The following is a 23,411-nucleotide window of genomic DNA, read 5'->3' on the forward strand; positions in this document are numbered from 1 at the left end:
AACAAAAACCCTACCAGCATGTAAAATTCTCTGCCTTGTTACTGTGCTTTATCCTGTATGAAAGTACATGTTATTTATATTTCCAAGTCACTGCTGTCAGTTAGAGCATCATGATGATATTTTTAAATTATTGGAAATAACCTAAAGCAGCATCAGATTTCTTTCTGAACTATTACATATTTGGAATCACTTGGTGTATTTTCATGCTACCACTAGAAGTATTCTCCTCTGATGAGTCTTTTGTTGTCTCTCCTATTTGTGAAAGCAATCTCTAGCAAAACTGAGAGTGAATTAGTCTATAAATGAGATAGCAAGTGTTAATGAGTGAACTACAGATTAGTAATGACTATTCCATTTGGTTAAAGAATGTATAAAATATAGTGGCTGTGGATTCTACACAAATCTCTGAAAAATTAAGTATCAAGCAATTCATGTGGACATATCCATGTTGCCTCAAGAAACCACTCACTAGTGCAACTGTTACTGCCTGCTGTGAAAACTACATTTATTTTGTCATGAAGAAATAGAGCAATGAGAAGAGGGAAGTGGAAAGATGTACCAATCGCTTAAACTGGTGTGATATGCTAGTGATTTAAGCCATTATGAACTAGGAGCAGTGCTAGCTCCAATGGTAGTATTGGGAATGCTGAGGCCAGAAATTATATATATTTTTTTTACATTTGGAAACCTTAAAAGAAGCTAAACAACACTTCCATTGTCAGCACAAATCTTCCATCTGCAATTATTTCACAGTGAACCTCCCCTGAAATAACCAAGAGTGCTTAAACAGAAGTCCAGCATGACATTTCAAATCTGTTCAAGCCACCCCAAAAGATTTATGATCCTACTGCATGGTAGTTCTGTTACTAACATTGGAGGCAGAAATACAGTTTATGGTTCATACAGTTATTCACTTCTCTGTGGTCTGAGGCACAGAAGATTAACACAGGTCTATCTGAGCAAGATGACCATAACACTTCTTGATCAAGATCTCAGCTATGGGTACTGGTTGTTCTACCTGATGAGTACCTGGAAAGTCTGGGACAAGAATTTCTTGCAGACATAAATATTAGAGATATTAGGTAGATGCCAGCATTGCCTAAAAGTATGTTGTCTAAATGTGCAAGATTTTACATAGGAAGAGTTGCCTCTGACTTGAAGCTGCAAATGATAGCAGAGTGAGCTGGGTGTCCCATAGACATCTCTGGGAACTTGTTTAGCAAAGTTGCGAGGAGTGGCTCAAAATGCTGATGTAGAAGGCCATGTAAGCAGTTGCAAAATGTTAATGTCTAGAAGAAAACATTATTTCCAGACTGAAAAGATAAAGTTGAGGAGATGAGAGTGCAAAGGCTGCTAAAATAGCTTTATGAGACTCTGATTTAAATCTGAGCTTGGTTTGTTTTGTTTCCTAAATGGGCAGGAAGAAACAGGAAAGTGGTTGTACTAAAAGATCATGTGGAGGAAATAGTGATTTTTTGTAGTCACAAATTATTTTTTCATAACTGCCTGGAGTCTACAGGTTAACAATAAGGCTATCAGGATAAACCTGTTATTACTGCACAGGCAAATGAGGAGGGGAGGGACATTTCCCAGATGGTCCCACACAAAGCAATGCCTCTAACTATAATGAAGAGGACAGTGTGATTCATCTTTCCTTAATCCACATCATCCCTTTGCATCCTGCTGCTTTCCCCATCCTTCTTTGAGCACACTCATGGAACCCTGGAACCCACATAAGCAAGGAGGTTGCTGGCCAGCAACTATCCAACTGCTTGAGGTGGATGAGCCAGAACAAGTAAAGCAGTGTTGCTATTTCTTTTTTTTTAATTTTACTTCTGTGCATTGCTAAAAAACAACTCAATTTACAGGACAAAAAGAAGATTCAACCTACCTTACTGAAAGGATTTTGTGTTTCTATTGCCTGTGCTTGATGGCTGGGACTAACACCTAAAGAAATATTGAATGAAAGTACCACTTTCCAAACATTACATCACAGTCTTCCATTGGAAAGATCATAGGTATCAAAACTGTTAAAAATTTTGATTTTAAATAGAATTATTGTCGTTCAGAAGTAATGAAACCCTTTATTAATATTTAAAATCTGACCTATGTAATATGTAATGATGACCTATGTATGACCTATGTATGATTTATGTAATATGATGGAATAGAACATAGCTCTTTCTTCCCCCTCCTCCTTAAATTGCATTAAAAGAAAATTCTGTGTTTTCCCTACAGATTTTCTTTGTGGTTGCTAATTGTGAAATCTAATATGACAAGGAAGTTTACATTCTAGATGTGGGATCTAGTTCTGGGCAGTGGCTCTTTATTCCAGCCGATGTTCAGGCCTTGTTTTTTGTTTTTATTAAAAAAATAATGTCAAGATAGGTGAACCATTGACAAGTTTGCTCATTCAGAAAGTTATTTGTGACCAGGCTGTCCAGTCTTCTACACAAAAAAACCTAATATACCATCACCCACCTTCCGGGATATACACTGCTTTATCTAGAACTGGTTCACTTTATCTTTTGACCTTGTGTCTTGAAAAGATTGAAGATTACTCATGAGTCTTGGGCCTTTACATGGTAATTCACAGGATATAAGAAGCTTTTAATTTCCTATGGAATCCTGTCAGCTTTGCATGATGACTACACAGAAAGAAATATTTTTGTATCTTGTCTTGCAGCAGTAGTGGCTACTACAGCTTTGGCGATTCTACCTCGTGTCTCAGTGTCCTAAATAACCTCACAGGGAAATGGAATATTTTTCTTTTCTTTTAAATGAACCTTTTTTTTTTTTCCTTCAGGTATGCTTGTGAAGTAAAAGCTAAGATATACTTCAAGCAGATTATTTTTTTCTAGTGGTTTTCATTACGCTCCCACCACTGAGACAACCTGAGGACCAGTCTCCTGTAAGTCAAGTAAAGAAGTCTGTTTTCCACTAGAGGTTAAAGTGCTGATGTACAAGTGGGCCTCCATGCTTCCAACTCCCCATTCATTTTCTCTCTTTTCAGTCAAGCACACATCCTATTGCAGAACTACTTTTGCTGCATCGTAATAGCACAGAAGACAATGAAATTCTTTGTGATTTGTGCAACCCCACCTCATGTCATCAGCTTGCAATTGACTTGTCTTTTGTAAATCACATCTAGATGTTGATTGAAATAGAAATTAGTGAGATCACATGGCCGTTGAGAAGCAGCATATATATTAAAAATATTTACCTCTTAGAAGCAGACATTAAAAATTATATTTAACACAAAGAGATGACAAATTAATTTTGACTTGAAATAAACATAAAAGCCTAGAGAACATCAGGTGTATCCTAAGACTGAGTTAGAGAAACGTATCTATACAAATATAGATATATATTTTGAAATGAAGTGTCAGTTCAACCACTGTTTGTGCCAAAGCAACATCTCATCTGGTGGAAACCTGCTTGTACTTGAGAGCAAGTGGAACCCAGCAAATGGCTGTTGTTTTCAGAAGCAGAGTTTTCTCAGTGGCATTTTCCATCAATGAAATGTGACCATTGCAATGCTGTGAGACCTCCATCATGACACTGTCTATTATGATCTATAGCTCAGTACCAACTTCTGAAAACTGAAACAAAATGAAAAAGGAAAACAAAACCAGAAAACAGATAATGCAAGCTAGAACCTACAGCTCCTCTACTTCAGTGGACATTTATTACAGTTTGAGATGTGAATAATCCAGCTACCAAGACTCAGCTACCTTATGCTCCAGGCTGGAGTCTTTAAACATCAGTGAAAAAGGCTTGATATGCTCTCTTCTCAACTTATCTCCACTCCGTAAGTCGATGGTGTGCTCTATTCTCTTGTTAATTTCCTCAGGCCCAGACTGGACATGCAAAGCTTGTGCAAGATGGTTTGGAAGCAGATTTATTGAATTTCTTGTTAGGGCAGCCAGAGTCTAGGGGAAAGCACATGCAAACAGAATAAACCTGCTGGTCCCCTTGGGTTAAAAATGCAATGTTTTAGATCATGTTGCATTGCAAACCATTACAGCATTCCATGCAATTCATTCAATGAAATCTATAGAAGTGTAAAATAATAAGTCTGTTCCACTAAACACATACAGTACATTAAGGGGAGCACTTTAATGTCCTTCTTTTACAGACTAGGAGTTTTACTGTTGCACTGAATACTGGGTCCAGAATTTCCAGATTCTGCTAATTAAATATTAGAGCTTGCATGAGAGGACTACACACCGAAGTCACAGTGGGGTATCTAACTCAATGGTGTGTTTAACAGCCAAGAACAGAAGCTACAGAAAACAGATGTCACAAAATAGGAGTAATGATGTTCTTGTTGATCTTAAACTTACTGGATGTGTTTAGTTAAGGAACAGAACAGTTAGGCAGGAGTGAAGAAGGTGACATTTCTGAGTACTTCAGCATGGGTTTTCAAATACTGTGTTCTTCTTCACTACTGGTTTATTTAATCCAGTCTATATTACAGTTAGGCTATATGATTTAATGTAACTGTAATTCAGGTTATGATTTTAAATATTATCTCAAATGCATTATTCCTTTGGTAGTTCATTGACTAATCAAAAGAAAAAGAAATCCCAAACATTTGCACAGCTTTGCAAAGGAAAGCTAGCAGAGATAGTATGAAGGGTGCTGCATCTTCAGGAAAGTGGTAGAATTTCCTTTCACAAAAATAACCACTCAGTCCAGTTCCATGGTATCAATTCATGACGCAAACCACAATGAAGCATCACTGTTCCACTTGAACAAGAAAATAAAATAAGCTACCTGTGATATTCCCAAGTGTTAAGAAATGTTAATGAATGGAAGGGTATAAACCTTCATACATAACAGCATAAGACATTTCAAAATTATCAGGGACAAGAAAAGTTTTCCCATAGGTCCTTGCTGGAAAGATTTTCTGCTGTATCTCCTACTGGATATTGCTGGAAGCAGAAGTCTGGGATGGATTATCACTAGATTTATCTGAAATCCAGCTCTTTTGGATCATGGGATTATCTGCAGTGAATGATATAGGGAGGGAGGTTTCCCTTATTCATATTCAAGCTGTAGCCAGAAATTCTAAGGAATCTTGGAGTGCACATTTGAAACATAGGAAGGTTCTCAAGTATCTATCACCAAATCCACAACTTTCTTTTTAATCCTAAAGTTAAGTCTATGGACTCTGTAGTCACAGACAATATCTTGTTTTCTCATATTCCATCTTCTAATGAGTAAAACTTGAGGCCAAAATATATGTAGAACAGAATATCTGCATTGAAATCTTCTCTCTATTTAAGTGAAAAGCAATCTTTCGGTTTGCTTTATTGGCAAAAGAACTTCCTTAGAAAGGGTCTGGCAAACCACTCTACTCAAATCTCCCCATCTTCCATGTAGAAAATCAGAGCCATCAACATCTGGATGGAAAAAAATTATCAAGGAAACTTTTGCCATACTAAGATTTCAGGTATGCCTGAATCCATATCTCAGTCTTGGATTTTAAGTGGAAACTCTAACATTAGAGTCAAATCCCAGGAAAAAAATTCATTGAATCAATAAATACTATATTACTGAACACTAAGGCACTACTTTAATTTAGATATTCCTATCTCTTTTAAACTGAGCTATTCAGAAAAATCATTATTAATTTGTGGAAGCTGAAAGCACACAAGTGGTTTTGAAGTCACCATTAAAGGATAAGATTATATCAGTTGTTGTGCACTAATCCCTCTGAATTAACTCATATCGCTATATCTCCTCTGGAAGTCCCTAATATTTTAGCTGGGCATTGTGTTTTGGTTTTTCATTACTCTGAGGGTGACAAAGCACTGGAATAGGCTGCCCAGGCAGGCTGTGGAGTCTTCTTCTCTGGAGATGTTCAAATCCCACCTGTATCCATTCCTGTGTGACCTTCTTTAGGTGACCCTGCTCTGGCAGAGGGGTTGGACTTGATCATCTTTCAAGGTCCCTTCCATCCCCTGACTTCCTGTGATTTCTGTGATTCTGTTTTTAATGTACATGAGGAGAACAATCTCAATCCTAGTAGGTGACTACATTTTGCTTCAAATTATCTTTTAAAATTTGATTGATATGAAGAATTGTCTTTTTGCTGTATGTATGAAGTGGTTTACAATTCATGATAGTTGAACATGAGATAAATATCACCACTATTCCAATAATATTGCTGCAAAAATGGACTCTGAAGGTGGGTTTATTTTCAGAGGATAAACAGGAAATTAGTTTTTGAGTTTAGTGGAGTCTTCTCTCCTTCACACCCATATGCATACTTAAGAAAACTTCCCTGTAATTAATAATAAAAATAATGAAAAGTATCATACACATTATTTTCCCAAGTATATATTCTAAACACATTGTGTCTCTGTATCACCCTCTAGACTGTGTTATGCCAGTGTAAAGAGTTTTTTACCTCTCCTACATTTTTGTGAACAGCTGTATGGAAGACACAATTGTGACTTCTACAATGGGCTTTTGAACTTTTCAGATGCTGACAATAACCATTCATTGTACAGGAACACACACAAAGTTCTGTTAGGAAAAACCCTAGCCAGACTTCAGCTGAGACTGAAAGACAGGATGAATGAAAACAAATAATAAAACTCCAACTTTAGAGATAATCTATAAATATTTTTAAAAGACAGCTTGGATTGGATTTTTAATCCCTCCTGCAAAATTTTCATGCAACAAGTTCTAGTAAGAAGTATGATTTTAAATCAGTGTCAATTAGAAAACTCTAGAAATACTGTGAATTATTCTTTTCAAACATCAAACATCAGCTCTTGCAGGGGAAAAGGGCAATATAAGGTTACATGTTTAAAGACACAGGTTTCAGGTAGGTTTTGTTTTGAGAAGAGAATACCTAAGCTAAGGTGTCTAGGTGCTTAGTGTCTAAGCTTCTGTTACTGGCAACACACACTCTGAATACTTCCATTTGCCCAGTCATATGCAGCTGAGATGCCCTAAGGTATCCTGGACAACAGTCTGGATGTCACACACTACTGGCATGAGCAAGGGGATCTCAAGGGTATCTGTAATGGACAGCCACAGTTCAGAAGATGAGCCAAGCTCTTACTCAGCATGTTTCAGCATAGGAGTCTAGCACTGTTTGAGACATCAGTCTCCTACCTGGCTTCTATCTGATAGCCCAGATGATCACAACTCTTTCACAGGCCCATTGTCACCTTGATGTCTCAGGCACCCCTGAGCACCACAGGTAGCACTAGAACTTTATATTTAGGAGATGAGCTGTGTGGGAGATTGACACCTGACACAGTCAGGAAATACACAAATGCAGGTGCCTTTGTTTTGAACTGACTTCCACCCTGTTGTTTATACTAATCTGTCATCTTGGAAGTCTTGGAAGTATAATTTTTGTGATGATTTTCAGGAGTCATTGCAGCCACCAATAAATATGCTTATACAAGACACAGGCATTTTAATTTGTCTTTTTTTCCTCATTCATGTCATTACAGGCCCATCAGGTGCCTCCAGCACCACACACAGTGACCAGGCTGTCTGCTACTTCTTCTGGAAGACCCAGAGAGGAAATCTGATTTATCAACTATTAGTTTATTCAGCTAAGGGGGCCTTGAGATCACAGAATCAGAATATGGTTTGTGGTGGAAGGGACTTTTAAAGGTCAGATAAAGGTCTGCAATGAGCAGGGGCACCTTTAACCAGATCAGGTTGCTCAGAGCTCTGTCCTACCTGACCTTGAATGTTTCCAGGGATGGGGCACCTATCACCACTTTGGGCACATGGACTGTCACTCTCTTAACACAAAATAACTTCTGTTCAACTTTCTATGCTTTAGAAAAGAAGCCCAGACACCTGATCCAGCAACAGAAAACTCCAGCCATATTTGGCATGGTCTGAATTTCAAAGCAGATACTTGCATCCTTATCTTACCCCACCACCAGAGTTAAGACTCATGGTGCTTGCTGTGCTGTAGACACATGCAAATTTACAAATGTCTGCAACTGGGTACATAAAGAAAATTTTTCTGTTCCTTCCTCACATCAGCACAACTTCAGTGTCTTAGGCTGCCTATAGAAGATGATTTTAAGGTAAAGAAGAGAGATTGTGATGAATCTGAGTTTGGCAGAGAACTCACCAGAGATTTGATACAGCTGAAAGTATGACAGGTGAATAGAATTGCTCCAATTTTGCTGCAACTTACATTGGGTAAAGAAATCTCTTAAATTCTATTGGCAAATATTCAAACATATGGAGTAATTCATTGTTGGGTTCCTGTTACTTGTATTCTCAATACCTGTTGCTGCCAGTGACCTTTATGCTGCATAATTAATGTTATTAAATGCTTATTCTCTCCAAGGCTGACACACCTCTATAAAAAGCTACTATATACTTCTACAATTATAATTTTTCATCTAAATTTTGAGCAGAAATCACTTATTTACAAGCAGTAATGCCTATTGTCTCAACTTAAAAATTTAAAATTACATAATAATTGAATCAACATGAATCACACAGCAGATTTTTAATCTTTTCGCTGTGAAGTTTATGATAAATTTGTATATTATAAAATTATAGTTATTTCCAGCACAAAACCAAGGTCTTAAAAATAAATGAGAAACTATTAAAAAATGGATTGTTTTTTGCCATAAGACAAAAATCTGCATTAAACCAACTTTTCAGTTATGCTTATTGCAACTATTTTCCTGGTCTTTTAATAAAAGACATATAAAAGACTTTTAATACTTTATTGGGCAGGAGTTGTTCAATAATCGGGTAGCAACACTAAGCCTTTATTTCATTCCTTCTCTTTTTTACTACCAAGGTCAGGTTTAGCTGAGAAAATGACCAACAAGATGATAGCCTGCCCTGCATAGATTTTTTCAGACTATAGAAAGATGAATGTCATAAGGAGAAAGAAGAAATGGAGGGAGATCAGAAGACAGTCACGGTAGCATGCACTCATACTTCTGCTCCTAATGAAATGAGAATCTAGAGACAGGTCAACAAAATACAGAGAATACTAATAGGCAGTGTGCATGCTGATCCAGAGATGTACAGAATACATATGAAACAGTTGTTTTATATAGCAGCAAACTAAGCCATGCTCTGATTCAGTCTGGAGAGACAAACACACCACCATGGGCTGATTGATTGTGAGGGTTTATCACTTCTGAGCAGATTTGTAAAAAGCAGACCGTGGTTGACAAAGCAAGACCTCTACACAGCAACACTTGAAGTTCAACAGAGACTGCAGACAAGGGGGACTAAGAGTGTGCAGCAGAAGAAAGGATTTATCATGTCACTACAGATCCCTCAGAAAAATGGAAGAAAATTCCTGCTGACCTTGTTTCATAAAGACTTATCAGCCTTTCAGTGCAGTGAAAAGAGTGGTGTCTGAGGCATTTCAAGCTTTCCATCTTTAATTCCTCTATGCAAGCAAACTTCACAAGTGATTCTTATGACTGTACAAGAACTGCTGCTTCCCAGGGTGCAAGCAATTAGCCATGCGATGCTTTTGGAAAAGATCTAATCAGGAGCAGTTGTTATTATCTCATACTTCTGCTGAGCTACACATGACATTAGAGGCTAACTCACCTGCTAGAGAACTTTAATTATGTCTTAGAATCTAATTTTTTATATTTTTTTCTTATTAAAAAAAAAAAAAAGAAAAAAGTGGATAAAATGTTTTCACAAGGCACTTTTTAAAGGTACGTATTTTTTCTTTCCTTTATATATCAGCAACCTACACTGCACTTTTTCCTCTGGCAAAATGTCAATTCACTCATCCATTTACTTTGATGGCAGTGCTGTGAAGCTATGCAGTGAGATACATACACTGAGAATGTCACAGCCACCTTAGTAATATTAGCTTTACTTTTAATTTACTTCTTTATGGACTGCTTCAGTCAAAACTAAGCTGTGAAGTATTTAATTTCACTCAGAAAAAAAACCCCAAATCTCTCATCCCCTGGCATTTTACCAGTTTGGATACATAAATTATTTCTACCTTGAAATGATTTGTTTAATCCTCTGCTGTTACAATACGTGTTAGAATAAAGGTTACAGATGAAATTGTCTCCTCTGAGGCTTCCATTATTGAAATGCATTCATGCATGCATTCAGACTTTATGACATTAAAGGAAGTTTGACTTACGTTCTGTTTTCCCACTATGTTATCAAATGGAAGTTCAGGGCTCCAGGATCCTTCAGTAAATGTCGCTCCGCTGTTTCTCCTGTCAGAGGAGCTGACAGCCTCTTTCACAATATCTTCAGGCAAAGTCAACAGACTCTCCTCAGGTTGTTTAATTAAGTAAGTCTCAATGTTATGTTTCCTCAAGAATTCATTACGTTCTTTGCCATGCCCTTCTTCAACCTTATAATCCCCATTCAGGCAGTCCAGAGTGGCTTTGGAAATGTGAATTCTCCTGCATAAGTGAAAGAAGTTGTAGCAAACACTGATTGTACTGTAGTACACATAGGTAAGAAGTGCTTTATGAACTCTGTATCATTTTTAACATGATGGATATATGGAATGTTTTGTGTTGCACTATAATGATTTCTGTAAAGAAAATTAAATAGTGTATTCAACAAACATGAGCTTCATTTAGGGACAAATATTCTCAAGACATGATCACATGAACAGGATCTCATGAATGCAAAAGTCATAGGTCTAACTTTGATATTCATACCTGATATTTTTACTCTTAGTATTAGTATTATGAGAGATCTTCCTGAGTAAAATACTTTTCAGGGTGAATGAAAATTACCATTTCTGGTATATATGATGAGGAGAAAATATATGGTATGTGTTAGAACTATTTATGTGAAGCTCTTTAATTTTCTTTGTTTACCTGAGGTACCTTAGGCAGTTGGAATTAGTGGTCTGAGTGCATGTGTGTTGCTATTTGGAATTCCCTGACCACAGTTATGCCACTGCTTGAGACAGACAGAATGATGTTCAAGTAAAAAAAGAACCAACAAAACCAACAAAAACCAAACCAAAACAAAAAACCACAAAAAAACCCCAAACCAAAACAAAACAAAGCCAAGAAAAAAAAGGAGAGTCTTCTTTCTCTGTTTAAGAAAGATTCAAATTCCTACATTCCAAGTGAATTGCATACACCTCTAAAATACATTCACATAGCCATGGTATACTTTAAAATGCAGCATTGGAAATGCAATAAGAGATGTTAATTAGACATGGACCTAACTCAAGCAAAAGCCTGTAGTGACTTCATTAAAACTGTCTCATTTATCAAACTTTGGATGCACGGCTCTTTCTGAAAGTCAGGTTTGCAGACAGATCCCTAAAATTCAGTCAGATAAAACTATTGATCATTTCTAGATGATAGATTTTGAGCCATTTTTCTCAGGCACCACAAATCAGCTTATCTCCACCAAGAGAAATAGTCCCAGCACACCCCTTGGGAACTTTCTCCTGGAACTTACAAGATGCCACTAGAGTTAATTTGCATAAAACACTAATGGAGTAAAAAGTTGTAAGTGCATACATGATGTGTGTTGCCTCAAAATAAAGCACTAGCTATATTTAAGCAGTGTGAAATGTCCAGGAATATGAGACTTTGGCACAAACTTGGACTATGTGGAATAATAAATATCAGTATCTAATAACAAGATCAACAATTTGTATCTATCTCAGTCATATTTTTATCTATCTCAGCTTTCCTCCAAAGTGAACATAAGTCTGTACAACTTTCACTGTCTAAAGTTGTGCTGTTATGATGTCAGTCATCAGTAAAACAGAAGTCAAAAGAGTAAAAATGTTTCTTGAATATAAGCAACATTTGGCCTGGACTTTACATCCAGAGTAAATCCAGATGATGTATTTCCTAGGCCTTAGAAAACCGAAGAGCATAAATTGACTTAAGTAAAGTACTAATTTAAAAAAAAAAAAAATAATACATTAGTTGCCAGGGTGACTATCCTTGTGCTGAGTTTCAACTAGTAAAACTTGGAAAGATTACGTTATAGTGTCCTGAAATGTAGATTTTAGACTATAACAGATAACAGCTTTAGCTTGTGTGTGGAACCGGCTATTGATGTATAACCTTAAATGGACCAAATATTAATAAAGAGTAGATAAAAAATATTTTCTGTTTTCACCTTTTTTACAATTTGCTTAAAAAAATAGAGTAAATCTGGAAAATCAGTATCGAGATCAAAATATATACACTGTCCTACTCTTAAAACATAACAGGCCTGAAGTTTTAGACAATACCTGCCATTGAAACATCCTGAGAAATTAATTATTAGCTAGGTTTAATGCCAATTCAATACCATGGATTAATACCTAGATAAACAAAATGTAGACTACTAGAAGATGGGATCTTGGCAGAAGAATGAGTCTGAAATAACATGTCAGGATCTTACATATTTCCTTCTAACTTGTTATAGATGCATTTTTTTTTATTTCTCAGAAAAGCAGAAATTATTGTATTTTCTCAGTCCTCCTGCATGCCTCCTTCCTGGACATTTGGGCTTCTGCTTCTTCACCAGGGGGCAATTTGCCCCTGTCCCACCATTGCTCAGGTGCTTGAAGATCATACAGTTCCTGAATAATTCCAACTGTCTCATGCTGTCCTCATCAGAGAACTGCTCTGGCTCTCCAACCATCTTCAAATCTTAAGTGAGGGGAAGAACTGAGCCCCCTCTCTTCAGCCTGGATGAGGTGGGGGAATCCTCTCCATGGCAGGTGGGTGAGCTGCCTCCTGCTGCTGTGCACTCAGGAAAGGCCTCTGGTCCATCTTTGCTCTTGTTTTACACGGTGGAACCAGGACCATTCCTAACCCCAGGGTGGATTTTCTGACAAAACAGAGGAAAGCAGAGCAGCTCTGGAAACAGGAATGATCTCACTATTGTGGCAAGCAAGAGAATGTGGATGCTGGCAGGAGGGAGAAGTAAGGAGAGGCTGAAGTGAACTTAAATACTCTGCTAAATCACTAGGAAAGCCTGATGTAAATCACTGTTTTGAGGAACTCAGTGAATTGCTGTCAGACACAGGCTTTGTTCTGTTGGCAGATTGATATAGAGGAGTGGAAATCACTCTGCTCCAATAGCCCCACATTTTATCAGCAACAGCAAGGTGGTGCCTTCCTGGGTTATTCATTAATAGCTGTACTATTGCATGCATTAACAGTAATACAGGAGACTTTTTGCAGGTGTGGATGATGAAAGTTAGATGATCTATTTGCTCAAGTTGACAAAGCTGCACGTGACCTTTCTGAGTCGTCTGGGGTTACCAGTTGGGATAAGCAGCTAGGAAAGAATTTTTTTTTTCTGCAGTTTTATACACTAGTTACATATCAAGAGTAGAGAAGTTACTTTGAGACCATACAATATTTTATTTTCTTATGATTCTAAGAATACATATTAGTATAAAGGTCTACTAAACAGAATGGTGGAATGCAACCATTCCACCTGACCTTCTTCAGGAAATCATAGTTATAAAGAAAAAAAAAATATTTTTGTCTTTTATAATACCTCTGCTAGCTGAGCATTTCCACCTTTTTTTGACTATAGCCTCACAAACCATTTTCAACTACAAAATAGAAAAAAAAAAAAGAAAAAAAAAGGAAAAAAAAGATCATAGTTGATGAAATAATGTAAAACAGTTAATCTCTTGGCAAGGTTAGCAGTGTACTCTGTTGGCAGCATTTTCTGACTGTGGGAAATACACGTTGCCTTACCCAGGAATTCCACCTGACTCGAGTTTGTTTGCAATATCCACATCCCATGACCAGACATCAAATTGCCACTTTCGCAGGCCCAGAACTCCACACAGAACCGATCCAGAATGGATCCCTATCCTCATGTCAATGTCATGTTTCGTTCTTGACCTAACATATCTGTTATACAAGAACAAAAACAAACAAAAAAGAGAAAAGATTGTTAATAGGTTTAAGAAAAGGGTAGAGTATAAAATACAAAGTCATTTTTTATAAAGAAACACCTAATCTGTAAAAAGAATAGAAGGTTTTGTAGGTAGCAAATTACAAGTACTGATAAAATAACTCTGAAAACCAGATTATCATGCAATTAATATTAATTGCATGCATGGTTCGGTGGCACATGGTAATATTGCTATCAGACAGAAAGAGAAGGACAGGGAGAAAAAAAAATCACTGGGCGAAGTGTCTGGTCTCATTGAATCCTTGAGCTTTGCATTATTCAACATCACAAAAGCCCATTCAACAACATTGTCACCAAACCTGCATAAACTTTTATGTTCTATTGCAATTTTTAGAATAATTTTCAATATTTAAAAAATGTTATTTTATTGATTGAAATTTTTCAGCGTTATGTTTTGTACAACCTTATTATTTTCAGTAGATTTGGCCAGAACACCATTTGCTCTGTTGTGATAATGGTGTGATTCTTACATTAATTTTCTTCTATTCTATGTGATAACAAAGGTCATTTCACCTCTTAAAAAGTAAACATATGAGCTTATTTGTTAACAGTCTCAAAAAAAAGACTTTGTCCCAGTACTGCTTTAAATTAATAAGTCAGTTACAAAGGGAATTTTACTGTGTTAAAATAGTATCTTCCTCTTCTGATAGAAGACAACATATACCATTCATAGTCAAAAGCACCTTAGCAGTGTCTCAGAACTAGTAGTCTCTTCCAGTTCAATGTTAAGATAATCCAGCTCACCATCACTGTAAGCTCACAACTAAAATTGTTGATCTGTATCCATTGGGATTACAAAGAGAACACTTTTTTAGTTCTGCCTGTGTGAAAATTATTGGCACCAGAAATACTATTTAAGCCAGTGTTCATTAATACTGGAATAGCATGCTCAGGAAAGGAAAAGCACATTGTTACTGCTGGTCCACAAACAAGGTTGCTGTTTCTCTGTAGAACCCCAGTTCTGCTGTCACTGAAGTCAATATCAGCACAGCAAGACCACTAAACAGAGCAGACAAAGAATAAACAGCTCTGTTTCACAACTCTGAAACTAACTACCTCAGGTGCCTCAGTCATGACCTTGACAGACCCTCTCTGGGGGAGAAAAGGGTGAATTGCTCACTGCATTCAGTACTTGGCCTTTCGTTGTTGTAATGGGGCATCTGTTCAGTTTGGGGGAAAAAAAAAAAAGTTTAAAATGTAGATAAATCAGTTGTATAAAAATGTGTGAAACTGAAAATAACAAATTCATATATATTTCCCTTCCTTGCATATTGCAAAACCAGGGAGAAAAACATAAAAATAATATGTCCCATTGTTTGCCCATTAGAGAAGATCTGTTCATCATATCAGGAAGATAACTTATTTCAGATATCATATTTCAGATATCAGAAAGACTATTTTTTAAAAGTTAATAATAATAATAATAATAATGAAAGCTTTGGGGAGGGATGTATCTGCGTTCTCATAGTCCAAGTTTATAGTTTTAATGTACAAAATCATTGCTGGTTTGCAAGCAAGTGGACTTGAAATATCAAAATTAAACAAACACATGTCTCTGGATGGTGGAATATGGAAACAAGTCTTCCACACTGAAATAGTGACTTAAATGTTGTGAGAACAGCTAAGAGAAGTGAAAGCATTCAGATTTTTAAAGTGCTTTGAAGAATTATTATTGATATGCTACAAGAATATCTAAATTAACACCTGTAACTGCCAGAGGAATTATCACACAACTCCCCATATGATAATTTCCTCCGTCAGCATTTTTCTTTTGTCAGACTAAGATAATAATTTTTCATTTCATGTCTGATTTCCTTATCTTGAACTAAAAAGCTAATTGGGTCCAAAGGAACACTTGAGCAAAAGCTTTTCCTAAAAAAATGCACGTAATAAAAGGACTTCAAAGTTAAGAAAATGGCCTAATACATACATTTATGTAATATACATATATGCACACACATTGTATTAGATCAATTTAGATTTAAAGCAAGATCGTATTATTTACTAGTAAATACTAGTGCTTAACATTAGACACATACTAGCATTGGGCAATCATCAATGGCATGGAATTTAGAATGTCCAAGTGTCAGATGGTGTAATGCCAGGGAAAAGTCTAAACTAGGAGAAGAGAGGCTGGAGAGCAGCCCTACAGAAAGGATCTGGGGATGCTTGTGGACACCAGGCTCAATCTGTGTTATCCACGTGTCCTTTCAGCCAAGAGGACAAATTCCATCCTGGGTTGCACCAAACACAACATCACCAGCTGGTCAGAGGTGATTATTCTGCTGTGTTCAGAGTTGGAGCAGCCTTGCTATGAGCATTGTGTGCACTGCTGGGCCCCACAATTTAAAATGGATGTGAAAATCCTTGAATGTGTTCAGAGTAGGGCAGCAAAGATGAGAGGGATGGAATAAATGTCCTATGAGTAGCTATTAAGGACATTGGATCTGTCTAATCCGGAGAAAAGGAGCCTGAGGGATGACCTGATTGCTCTCTACAGCTTCTGAGCAAGGGAAGTGGTGAGGGAGGTGCTGAGCTCTTTTCCCCAATATCTAGTGATAGGATATGTGTGAATGGTTCATATTTGAGTCTGGAGAGGTTTAAACTGGACATAGGGAAGCATTTCTTTAATGAGAAGATAGTCAAACACTGGAACAGGCTTCCTAGAGAGGTGGTCACTGCCTCAAGCCTGTCAGTGTTTAAGAGGCACTTGGGCAATGCCTTTGGTAACATGCTTTAACTTTTGGTTGGTCCTGAAATGGCCAGGCAGCTGGACTACATGAAGGTCCCTTCCAACTAAAATGATTGTATTCTATTCAAAGTCTTTGAGCATGTCCAGAGGAGAGTCACAAATATGATCAGAGGGACAGATCACCTCCCCTATGAAGCCAGGCTGAGGAAGTTGGGGTTGTTCAGCCTGGAGAAGAGAAGGCTCGAAGGTGACCTGCTCAAAGGCAGCTTTCCTGAAGAGGACCTACAAGAAAGCTGGGGTAGGGCTTCTTGCACATGCATGTAGCAAGACAACAAGGGGGAATGGTTTAAAACTTGAAGAGGGAAGATTTAGATACAATACTAAGAGGAAATTCTTTAATATGTAGGTGGTAAGACACTGGCAGGGGTGGTCCAGGGAGTTTGTGGTAGAACTAGATGATCTTTAAGATCCATTCCAACCCAAACCATTCTATGAAATACATACTGTAAAATATGTTTTTGCATTTGTACCCTATATGAGAACACACAAATTTCTCATTTGAGAGACCAGGGATTATGCAGCAACACATCCCCAGAATATTAACTAAGGATCACTGGTCTGTAACTCTTCCTTTGTCATAAAAATGTGATTATGGCCTGAAAAGGCTTTGTCAGCCTCAATAGCCACATAGAACTTCTGCATATTTTCAAAACTTCCCATAGCTGTGCTGTCCACACAGCCTCCTGCATGACACTGCAGACCCCTAGACCTAAGGTCCTATCTCCTTTGCCTCATTGTATTATCTTTCATAACCTCCCAGCACCTTATTCCTTTGTGCTGCTCAGGTGTCATTTGATCTTATCTCTCCATCTCTCACATTTGGCCACCTGCCCACATCCCTGCACCAAGGGCTGCTCTGCTTTTCTGCCTGCAGCATTGCTGGTGCACCTGCAGGGCCCCCATCTTCACATCCTCCTCTTACTTGCCCTTCACAGCAATGTGTTCTTATGTTGATAGGTAGGAAACTAATTGCATGAGGAAACCTGATTGAATCGAGCCACAGGCAGTCTGAGATATATTTAAACACCCCCTGTCCATGTTCCATGAACATGAATCAAAGCAGAACAGCAATCTGGTCCTGATCCCGTTACTTTACTATTTACAGCACAAGGCTGAGAGCAGATAAGTTGAGAACCTGTTTGTGGAGATGTTAGTTTTCACTGAATTTTTGGTGTAACATTTTAAATTGACTAAAGAACAAATGGTTGTTGTTTAAAAGTGAGGTGACTGATTAGTATGTAAAAAAAATACCAAAACAACAGAGATTTTCTTTAAAATTTGGAGTTATGTGGGGTGAAACAGATTTAAAATTATGTAGAAAAAGGGACTTCACTGTGGTCAAATCAATCTTCCTAATAATAGCCAGACTACCACAGACTTTAAGAAGTCTTGTTTATATATTCCTATAGGGAAAAAAAACCCAGTAGAATCTTTGAAATAGCACACAATGGATCATCAGTAATTCTTGTTTATTCAGGACAAAGCTTCTCAAAAATAACATCGTACTGAAAAAATTAAGAATCTTGAGCAGCTCAGGCATTTTACATTGTTTTAGTTCTTCTGACTCTTAAATTTATGTAACTATCAACAAAGCTTCTCATTAAAAAAAATTTATCTGCTTCTCCCGTTTTACAGGCTCTCTGCAAATACTTTGACAAAGCATGAAGCTGAATTATTAATGTTCTATAAAATTGCTCTTGTTACCTCACAAGTTCTCTGATATCTTTCCAGGATGAGGCAACTGTGACTGATACTATCCATGCCATATCTCATTTCAGTCAAGTCAATGATAAAAATTTCATTGATTTTAACTGGATATTGGTGTTTCTTTCTGGACAGCATTCTTTAATGGGTATTTGATTTCTGTACTGCTAATCAAAGGCTTTTCTATTGGCAGGTAGAAAGTGAGCCAGAAGACAGAAATCTGCTTTTCAGCCATTCCTGTAGCTGCCTAAAATCTGACTGCACTGGAATTTGATTCAGGCAGTAACACACTGGAGAGATCTGTGCTAAGCAGCTTAATTGTGCAAGGTTCTGTTTATGCTTTGAAATACTTAAAACAGCCCCACAATTTTTTTTCCTGACCAAGCAGCTGCCTCACTACCTGTGCCCAGGTGCAGGAGTTTGCATGTAGCAATTTCAAGGCAGCTGACCAGTTTTGGAAGCAAAAATGGTCTGAAAGAATGGAGTTGGCCAGTCCGTGTCACTTTTTCTTGGTGGGCATTCTCTGGGGCTGTTTAATTTACCCATGAAGACATAGCCACTACCATTCTCAAACAAATATAGGAAAATATCCCTATGTATTCTGGTTGAAGTAAATAAGGGTCATACCTGACCATGATTTGAGTAGAGGGTGGGACTAATGATGTCCTGTAATCACCTTCAAACTGAACTGTCCTATGATCTGAAGGTTTGATTTTATGGACAACTTTTTGGTTTAACAGATTTGTGGAATTTTCCAAAATGTACTCAAGTGCTTTTCTGGTGAACTGAGGTAAGTGCTCTTTTTCTGGTGTGATTCTGGGAACTGTGTCAGGCTTACGAAGGTGATATCTATTATTTTTCAAAAGCTGGGTAACAGGATGCACCAAACTACTGAACAGTTTGAAGAATACAGCTCAGGTACCATGACTCATAGGGTATAACACTTTGTAAATGGACTTTATGTCGTACTGATGTTACAGTTTAATGTAAATTGGTATCCCAAGAAGCCAGCTTAAAATAGTGCAAGGCCAGAGAAATTTCATGTCATCAGACTTATCAGTAATATAATTGCCTTGCTCTGAGTTCAGACAGATACTACAGCAACATGGACAGAGTTAAACCACTGGTGTTTTCCTGGTCTTTATGTCTATCTGCTCTGAGAGGAAGGAAAATGAAGCACAAGGGACTAATATTATCATAAGTCTGCTTTTTCAGCTGAAAACTATTTTCTAAAAAGCTATATAAATATATAGGTTCCTGTGCCATGTTACCAGCATATCCTCAATTTTATTTGGTGGTGCAATAAAGAAAAGAAGTCTCAGAGGCAGACAAACCTATTAATCTCTGCTCTCTTTAATTCCTTTAATCACCCAACAGAAAAACCAGGGAAAGATGACCTGTCCTGATGCTCTCTTCTTCTCAGTAAGTGCCTGAAAGGGACACGTGGAGGTGATGGTGTGATCCAGTCCCAGTGTGAAACCTATTCAGTCTGTGACCTGCCTGAAAACTACTGGATAAACTTGTGAATATCTTGCATTTCCCCTTTCCATCATCTGACAGAAATGAAGGTAAGCAACAGGTTGTTTTTGTTTTTCTTTTTCTGTGAAGCATTATTCTGTCTTCTGAGAATCAGGGCTCATAACAACATGGGCTGAGCCTTGTGTATGATACCAGAAATAATCTGTGGAAACAATTCAGAACTGGATATCTGGCTCAATTGTACTACTACATAATTAAATAATTATTTCCTAATCATGGAATATGAAAGCAATTCCTGGCTGTTTAACTGCCTAAATAACTTCTTTAACAAGCGTTGATCAATTTATGTTGTATTTTTTTAATAGTTCACAGATTAACTTAAAAGGAGTTTTTATTCAAAAACTGAGAAAATTGCCAGGTCAGTCCCTGAGATAATCTGAAATAGTTGGGTGTGTGGATTGTAGGGGTTTTGTGTCTTTTTGTTCGATTGTTTGTTTGTTGGGAAGGTTCTCTGTTATGTTTTCCTTTTTTCCCCACTTTTTAAAAATTATGTTAATATTAGCAGTTAATTACAGACATTTAATGAAGACAAGCTGTTATCTAATTTCTGGACTTCAGTTTACATTGTATGCTGGGACTATTTTTTTTTTGTCATAATAATTACTACTTCAGATGCTATTTTAATGGGAAGTAACCCAAGAAATGAAACCACTCAGAACTGCTTGACTTAACAAATGAAGCAGCAAAAAGGTTTGTTTGAGTTTCCACCATTATGTTGATTGTTATTGATTTTCCACCATTGTACCCTGTGAGTGAGACCTGAAGGAACTGAACCTCACTCAATCCCACCCTGCTCCCCTGTCACAGGAATTTTAAGGACCTTTGAGAAGGTGGTGACAAAATCATCAGCCTTCTACCCTTGGAGGCAGCTCCTGCCTCTTACTCTGCCAGTGTGTCCCAAGCTAAGAGCAGAGAGGACAGATACATTATCCACCCTGATACCTTGTGCCACAGGGGCTGGTAAATTTTAACCACACAAGCTTGTTTTTAGTCCACTAACTATGCCTGTATTTAGCCTAGGAAGAAAATCAGTTTCGATTTAAAAACACTGAGGGACAGAAAAGTCATCACTTCTCTTAGACATACCATCATCCATTTCTTAAATCTAGTGCTTCCTGCCCATAAAATTTTTTATGTGCTGCTACCAAACAACTTATCAATCCTTTTCTTTTACTCAGCTAAACAGATCAGGCTTCTCAGTTCTCTCCTTTTAAAGGCACTTCTGTCTCATAAAGTCATTTTGTGACTTTTGACTTTTGACTTTTGACTTTTGTGAAAGTCATTTTGTGACTTTCCCCCGTACCCTTATAAAAATGTTTAACAAGCTCTTTAAAACGAGGCCATCACATCAGGAATCATTATTCTCATTTTGCTCTTGACATTGACAGACTATGCTCTATGATTTCAACTTTGGAAGTACTCTCTCCTCTTCCTTATGATTATTTCCATCACAGTCCTTCCTCTGCTTTCATGTTTCCTCTCCTCTCTCCTTTAGCTCACTTTTCCTCTGAACTATTCTTAGGATGCTTTATGTAGCTAATTCTCTCCTCACAGCTCAGCCTGAAGAACGGGAACTCCCAATAACAAAAGAGCAAAGAGATTGTCATCAAACAGATACTCCCATCTTGAATTTTATCACATATCCCATCTATAATCCTGTCCATCTGGCACTCCAGCACAGCTCTGGAATTTCTGTAACATGCAATGAAAAAGACAGTGACTTCTTTCTTCTTACAAATCTTTCCCTCCCTCTATTGGCATAAAGATAAGATGTCTGTTCTTTTTTGTATGTTAAAACAGATGCAGAATTAGTTTCCTTGAGTGTTATCTCTGACACCCAATTATGCTGGGTGATAACTATTAAAATGAAAAAACATCATCTGATGACTCAGCATTCCACTAGTATCTCATTTCTATCTACTGTCAGTTTAGACAGGAATTAATACAATACAGTTAAATACAGGGAGGTTTATGCTGCATGTGAAAAGATACAAAAACCAGATAAATAGAAGAACCTTTGGGAGCAGACTGATTTTTTTATTTGAATTTGCACTTCCACCTGCAGCTAAGGACTATTTACAGGAGACTGAGGTTTGCAAGACAGCTGGTGTTAGAATTCTTTTTCATGCACTAATGTGATGGGGCAAAACTTCCTTGCTTTAGAGTAAATATCAGATTTCATGCAATGAAAGTTGTATTTCAACTGTAGTCAGTGGTTAAGGGAGCAAAATACAAGAAGGCAGAATGGAATAACAGTTATAGCTTTTCTTTTACAAGATTTGTAACAAGACACAGTGATGTGAAAAATCATTATAGAGAAAACAATGACCTTGAATTATTTTGCTGTGTTCTGAACCGTTCCATATATCTGTAAAGAGGGAAATGGCGTAGCAAGACTTAGGTCTAAGTCCTTAGTGTATAAGCTTAAGATAATTAGAGAGTGTCAAATAACAATTTAGCATTTTAGCTGTATGGATATGAGCTCTATTAAAACACAGAAGTCTCCCGGGAGTCAATCTGTCCATGTATATTTATTGTACCTCTTGTGTAAAGAACATCATTGTTCAGTTCCTGCTAAGAATGCAGCCACCAAGAAGACTAAAGGGAAAATTCAGTACTGGTACCCTGAACTGGTAGGTTTTGGGGCACTGCTTCACCAGAAGCATTGATACTGATCCCAGCAATGTTACCAACTATTTGTTATCAAAAAAAAGACAGGGAATCTTGGAGGGCCTGCAGGAGAAAATCTGATCTGCCTAATGTAAAGCTTCCTGCTAGATTCGTTGCTTAAAGAATTTAAACTGGTACAAGATTCAGGAGTTCTGAAGGTACCTGGATTGCTCTCTATGATCTAGGTGCCTAAATCCCAATTATAAGTAGGATGTTGTGGCATAAATACTGGGTTTTGTTTTAATGCCTAATTCTTAAGCTAGGCTTAGTACTTGAGCTAAAATACAGCTAAGATCTAAAAGCTAAAATAAAGTTTTGCAAGAACAAGAAGGAACAAATATTCGTGTAGGTTTTATGAGTAGTGAAGTTTTTTGAAAATTCCTGTAAACATCTTCTGATTTCTAAGAAGGTTTTGAGTTTGTCTATATAACTTCAATGCAATTGTGAAATATTAATGATGATTTCTCACATGTTAGATCATCTCCCTATAATTTTGAAACTATATTGTTTTGTGAAATCCTCAGATGAAGGTTTTGTATCTGATCCACTTCTGAGTGATCAATACAGGAGGAACTCAGTTTTCTAAAGAAGGTGGTTTTGGTTTTGGGTTTTTTTTTTTTTTTTTTTCATTTTAATTGTTGGAGATATCTACTAACTTGCATTCTTATCAATAGATTGTAGATAACTCAGAAATGTGGACTGAAGTATTTGTAATATCCCATGGACAGACTGGTCCTCCCTGTGAACTATATGAGTATACATTAAGATAAGAAACAAAAGGCTCCTACACCCTGCACAGAAAAGCCTGTGGAATAAATCATGCTCACTG

The 23,411-nt window shown here is 37.2% G+C and overlaps 1 protein-coding gene across 1 annotated transcript in view; it reads right to left on the bottom strand.

The window, feature by feature from the left end:
- ADCY8 (adenylate cyclase 8) overlaps positions 1-23,411 on the bottom strand; it is a 125,742-nt gene that overhangs the window by 36,698 nt on the left and 65,633 nt on the right. The window contains 3 exon segments of the mRNA XM_030445296.1: positions 3,735-3,932; positions 10,142-10,412; positions 13,695-13,853. Coding sequence (XP_030301156.1) covers positions 3,735-3,932; positions 10,142-10,412; positions 13,695-13,853 — 628 coding nt within the window.

This window comes from Calypte anna, chromosome 2 (assembly GCF_003957555.1).
Source record: "Calypte anna isolate BGI_N300 chromosome 2, bCalAnn1_v1.p, whole genome shotgun sequence".
In the NCBI taxonomy this organism is placed as follows: Eukaryota; Metazoa; Chordata; class Aves; order Apodiformes; family Trochilidae; genus Calypte; species Calypte anna.